The 5,832-nt window shown below is 54.3% G+C and overlaps 1 protein-coding gene across 1 annotated transcript; it reads left to right on the top strand.

Annotated features, from left to right (window-relative positions):
- Positions 1 to 502: 502 nt before the first annotated feature.
- On the top strand, positions 503 to 5,802 carry LOC106816890 (transmembrane protein 198-like). The gene is made up of 6 exons (XM_014821534.1): positions 503 to 619; positions 1,214 to 1,429; positions 1,678 to 1,742; positions 2,244 to 2,805; positions 4,839 to 4,972; positions 5,222 to 5,802. Exons 2-6 carry the CDS (start codon positions 1,243 to 1,245, stop codon positions 5,369 to 5,371), a joined length of 1,098 nt encoding a protein of 365 aa, XP_014677020.1. The 5' UTR covers positions 503 to 619; positions 1,214 to 1,242; the 3' UTR covers positions 5,372 to 5,802.
- The last annotated feature ends 30 nt before the right edge of the window (positions 5,803 to 5,832 follow it).

Here is a 5,832-nt window from a genome sequence, read left to right as displayed (position 1 = left end):
AACTGCGTGCGTGTGCGGAGTGTTTTAAGGAGTAGGTTTGCATTGCCTGATTGTCTGTTTGCGGTTCCGATGTCGGATGTAATAGCCCGGTGAGCGGACTGTAGGCTGCTGGGTGTGCTGCTGGCTGTGCTGTGTGTTACTGTGGGTTCTCTGATATTCTGCTGGTGTGCCTTACTCGCGATCTTCATGCGGTTGTTGTCTGCAGTTTATGGGGTCGTGTGTGTGTGTGTGTGCGTGTGTGTGTCTGTGCGAGCGTGTGTGTGTGTGTGTGTGTGTGTGTGTGTGTGTGTGTGTGTGCGTGCGTGCGTGCGTGCGTGCGTGCGTGCGTNTAATTAACGTGGCGGAAAAAGAAAGCGTGGGCAGGAGGAAGTTCGAACGAGGGCTGTTCGCGTGGGCAGCGTCTCGCCGCGCGCGAATGAACGCGAGTGCATGCGAGGTGTGGGGGCGTCAGCCGTCTGCGCCCGAGGAAAAACAAACTAACCACCGCTTATTTACTCGTCTGTTTTGCAGAGATTGCCATGCAGTGACGGCGGGCGCGGGTGCATACCTACAAATACGATCCAACTCAGGACGCGCGCGTACGGTGGAAGCGGCGTCGGGAGCGCTACATGTAGATAAGGTAAGATTCGGCGCGCCCGAATGGGAATGCACCGTGAGTTGCTGACGGGTGAACTTCGCGTATCGCGCGTGGGCTCGGCCCGTTTGATCAACAGGGAACGGCTCGCGAGATGCCTATCATTTTTTTTAAGGTGGGTACAAATCTAGTGTGATTAGTTTTCGGTCTGTGGCTGTACCGATCATTGGCCGGCGGTGTTTTACAGTGGATAAAAATCCAGCGTTGTTAGTTCACGCGGTTTGCGTTTGCCGTCCCTCGTTCTGTGGCTGTACCGAGCGTTGACTATTGGTGTCGGTGTTTCAGTGTCTGGCTGTGAACCTCATGTGTGACTACCAGGGTAAAAAATACACGGGAGCAACGAGCAATTCTTCAAACCTCCGAAATCGCTGCCGTGAGGCTCAAAATATCTCCCGTAAAATTTTTGATGAGAGCTATTTTTTCCACATACTTTTGAAAAAGAGCTCCCGTGAAAAAAACGAAATTTTTTTCCTTGGTGACCACTGACCACGCTGTGTGAGTGTCCAGTCGTGAACTTCTGACCGATCGCGACGCGACCGCTCTCCTCTAAAACACGTCGCCGCCGTTTCTCTCGCGTAGGATTCTCGTCGTGCCGGTCTCTCGTCGCCATGGACACCGCGGAGACCGTACGCATGGTTCCCGTGACGACGTCGATGTTGCCGGGCAACGGAAGCGGGCGGCCGGCGGCCCCGGAGCGCGACCCCTGTAACATCGGCGCTGACCTTGACTATGACATTGCGATCTCCGTCGTCTGCGCCATCTGCCTCGTGTTCGGCATTGTCTACACATTCCTCGGTAAGTTAGCATTGTCACTGACTAGTTACACTCATCTACGAAACTTCTACTCGTCATCTACTAATTGTCTACTAATTATTTAATTTTCAACCTGATTAACTAATCGTAACTGAGTCACTGAATGGTTTAACTGAAGTTTTTTTTTTATCTTTCTCTTGCCTCCATATCTCTCTCGCCCTCTTGCCCTCTCTCTCTCTCTCTGTCATCATCTCCATCTCTCTCTCACCTTTCCTTCTCTCTCGCTGCAGGCTACCGCTGCTTCAAGGCGACCATGTTCCTCACAGGCTTCATGTCCGGCTCTCTCGCTCTCTCTGTCATCACCTCCATCTCTCTCTCACCTTTTTCTCCCCCTCTCTCTATCACCCCTCCATCTCTCTCGCCCTTTCTCTCCCCCCTCCTTCCCTCCGTCCCTCCCCCTCTCTCTCTCTCTCTGTCATCACCTCCATCTCTCTCTCACCTTTTTCTCCCCCTCTCTCTATCACCCCTCCATCTCTCTCGCCCTTTCTCTCCCCCCTCCTTCCCTCCGTCCCTCCCCCTCTCTCTCTCTCTCTGTCATCACCTCCATCTCTCTCTCACCTTTTTCTCCCCCTCTCTCTATCACCCCTCCATCTCTCTCGCCCTCTTCTCTCACCCCTCCTTCCCTCCGTCCCTCCCCCTCTCTCTCTCTCTCTGTCATCACCTCCATCTCTCTCTCACCTTTTTCTCCCCCTCTCTCTATCACCCCTCCATCTCTCTCGCCCTTTCTCTCACCCCTCCTTCCCTCCGTCCCTCCCCCTCTCTCTCTCTCTCTGTCATCACCTCCATCTCTCTCTCACACCGCTGCTTCAAGGCGACCATGTTCCTCACAGGCTTCATGTCCGGCTCTCTCGCTCTCTACGCCGTCTGCCAAGAGGAAGCCCTCCTCTCTCCGCAGCTGAACGCCGTCGTTGCCGTCGCCGCCGGCCTCCTCTTCGGCGTCGTCACCATGCTCGTCGCCTACCTCGGTCTCTTCATCACGGGCGTGCAGCTCGGAGTCCTCGTCGCCATCGCGGCACTCATCGTCGTCGAGTTCGCCGCGCACCCGTCTACGACGTGGGTCAGCGTCGGCGCGGCGTTCGGCTGCGGCCTCGCGGGGGCGCTGGCGACGCTGCGCTTCCCGAAGGGCGGCACGATCGTGAGCACGAGCGCGTTCGGCGGCGCGCTCGTCGCCGCCGCCGCCGACTACTTCGTCGAGAAGTTTGCGATGCTCGCGTACGCGTGGGAGCGCGTGAAGGTGGTGCGCAGCGAGCCGCCGTGCTGGTTCAGCTGGCTCGTGCTCGCTGTCTGGCCCTTCATGCTCTGCGTCGGCCTGTTCGTGCAGTGGCAGATCACTAGTCAGGACTACGACCACAGGGAAGGTAAGCGAATAGAGGAGAGGAGGGGAGAGGAGCGGAGAGGAGAGGAGGGGGTTAGAGGTAAGGGAAGAGGGAGGGTTTGAGGTAAGGTAAGGGTGGGGAGAGGGTTGGAGGCGAGAGGACAGGGTTGGATGTAAGGGAGGGGACGGGTTGGAGGTAAGGGAGGGGAGGGGGTTGGATGTAAGGGAGAAGAGAGGAGAGGGTTATTGGAGGTAAGGAAGGGGAGAGAAGAGGGAGGAGTAGGGTAGAAGACATGAATAGTAGGAGGTAGAGAGGCATGCAGAACTTGACAGCATAGGGGCGGGGAACGCCGTGCATTTTGCAGTCACTTTGGTTGGCGTCCTGCAAAGGGATATCTGTTTCTAACTGTTATTGAAATGCCCCCCTAAAGTCGTATCGACAGTGGAAAATGCTGACGGGTTAATTACATATGCGCATAATTAGTAATGTAATCCCAGACCTCTCTGAAAGTCAATATATACGAACAGTAGGTGCACAGCAAACAATAAATAATATGAAGGTTCGTAATTTAAGACACCGGAAACACTAGGTACGAACGGTAACCGGGTAGCAAATGATAATTTATACGAATGTTGCCTTACAGACCCTGTTGTTGCCCCAGTTTCTTTGCCTCGTGATTTATTAGCGAGCAATTGGATGGCATTTCCTGGCACGTAAACGCTGAGCGTTGACACTGTGATTTTCACTGAGTCAGTGACACCCGTATTTGTCCCAGATTAGATAATAACTGTAATACTTGCAATCATAACACACGCGCACGACGTTTTCGTGATAACCTGCCCTCATTCACTCTGTGTTTGCCTTTGCTTCACCCCTGATCTATTCCCGCGGTGGACGCGGATGAATGGAATTAAGTGGTGATAAGACAACCGGATGCGAGAAACGCTCTCGCGAGTTTTACGCGGAAAGGCCGGCAGCTTAGCTTGATCGATTGACATCAAACTCGCGTGGTTTGAAGGAAAGCTCTGCTGCTCAGCCCAACCCCCATCTGTTTCCATGTTTTGCGTGTGCGCCTGATTAGGCACGGCGTAGGCCACTAAGCATGCTTTTTCTTACTGTAGAGACGTGTGGCGAAGTGAGAACATTATGATCCTGTTCTGTGCCATTACTCACATGGCCAAGCTTGTTGCCCACTAGCTCTAGAACTATAGTCCTTCGCTCTGCCACAGCCTGTGGCCTGTGGCAGAGCGAAGGACAATAGTTCTAGAGTTGTTACGCACCTACCCTATGTTTAATCCTATATGTCCTTCTATGTACTTACCTGTTGGTAGGTAGCTTATACATAATACATACACGGTCTGTAGTATGCAGGTAGATATACGTACCTGCCTACTGATGGCCCCTTATGTCCTTATATGACCTTATCAGGAGTAAGATAATATAGGATTATTAGGATTATAGGATAATATAGGATCCTATTATATATTATCTTACTCCTGACCTTATGTATGCCACTGTATGTTCGTTCGTACAGACTTACACCTCGTGACTACGTGCATTCGTATTTTTTTCCCACACGGGTCGTGTTCTTCTGTAAGCCCCGTGTTTACTCAATAGTTAGTAAACAGTAGTCGGTCTAGTCTCTTCACATCTATGTCTCTCCACCACGCGAGTGATACTCGTGTGTGTGCATGTGTGCGTGCGTGTGTGTGTGCGTGTTTGTGCGTGCGCGCGTGCGTGTGCCCCATGCGTGTGTGCGTGTGTGCGTGCGTGTGCGTGCGTGTGCGCGTGCGTGTTTGTGCGTGCGTGTGTGTGCGTGTGCCCCATGCGTGTGTGCGTGCTGGTTTGCACGTGCGCACGTGCGTGTGTGCGTGCTGGTTTGCACGTGCGCACGTGCGTGTGTGCGTGTGCCCCATGCGTGTGTGCGTGCGTGTTTGTGCGTGTGCGCGTGCGTGTTTGCGCGTGCGCGCGTGCGTGTGCCCCATGCGTGTGTGCGTGCGTGTTTGCGCGTGCGCGCGTGCGTGTGCCCCATGCATTCACATCGGCACCATCTTCTCTCTCCCCCTTTCCCGCAGCCATACAGAAGAGACGCCACAAGAGGCTGAACTTGAAGCGGGTGCGCGACAAGAGCGAGGAAGTCGACAAGCATTCGCGCGCCTACCGATACTACTACCAGGTGCGGCGAGCCAACGGCGACGTCGTTGCCAAGGTAACCGTCGCCGCTGACGCAACACGAGGGTCGCTGTTTAAACATCGAGTACTTGATTAGCGGGGAGGGGAGAGTGGTTGCGTGAGTGTGGTTATTGTCAACACCGCAGCACGCACACACAGCGTTATGTCAATGTGACGATATGTCAATGTCAATGTGTCATGTCAATAAGATAATGGCGAATGCGTTGGCTTCACGTGCTGCGTAATGTGTCTGAGAGCGTTCTCTTGTTTCTGTCTCCGCCCGCAGAGCTACATCAACACCTGGAGGAATTCGCCGCACTCGACGATGCAGTCGACGACCAGCGTGCAGGTGGCGCCACCAGACAGCCACGTCGCCATGTTGAACCCGTCCGACAGCGCCACCACTACCATGACGACGGTGACGCAAGTGCCTTGAACGTCGTCGTCATCGTCGTCGTTGCCATGGCGACGTCGCGGCATCGCGGTTGCCGTGGGAACGTGCGGCGTCGCCAGCGTCTCTTGTTCTCAGTAGACGAGTCGAGCGTACACCGCGCGTTATCGCTTGCGTCGTTCGATATCGCGTATACACACACGACGCATGTACTCGGTGATAGCGGCGGAGGCGAGTGGCGCCATCTAGCTTTAGGGATGCTCATCGCCTACGCATTCATCTGTCTGACTGTGAGAGATCAACAGAGAGTCTCCCGCTCCCGGAATGGAGGGATGCTGGAGGGAATTATCCCGGTGAGGCAATCCCAGTGTCCGTGATCATAGATCGACTCATGGGATGGGAGGTGTGAGACAGGGGAGAGTAAGAAAGAGAGAGGGTGAGAGAGAGAGAGAAAGAAAGAGAGAGGGAGAGATAGAGAGAGAAAGAAAGAGAGAGGGAGAGATAGA

The sequence above is a fragment of the Priapulus caudatus genome, unplaced genomic scaffold, assembly GCF_000485595.1.
Source record: "Priapulus caudatus unplaced genomic scaffold, Priapulus_caudatus-5.0.1 Scaffold1521, whole genome shotgun sequence".
NCBI classification, from domain to species: domain Eukaryota; kingdom Metazoa; phylum Priapulida; class Priapulimorpha; order Priapulimorphida; family Priapulidae; genus Priapulus; species Priapulus caudatus.
Note: the sequence above shows the minus strand (reverse complement) of the source record. Positions and strands in the feature narration are given on the sequence as shown.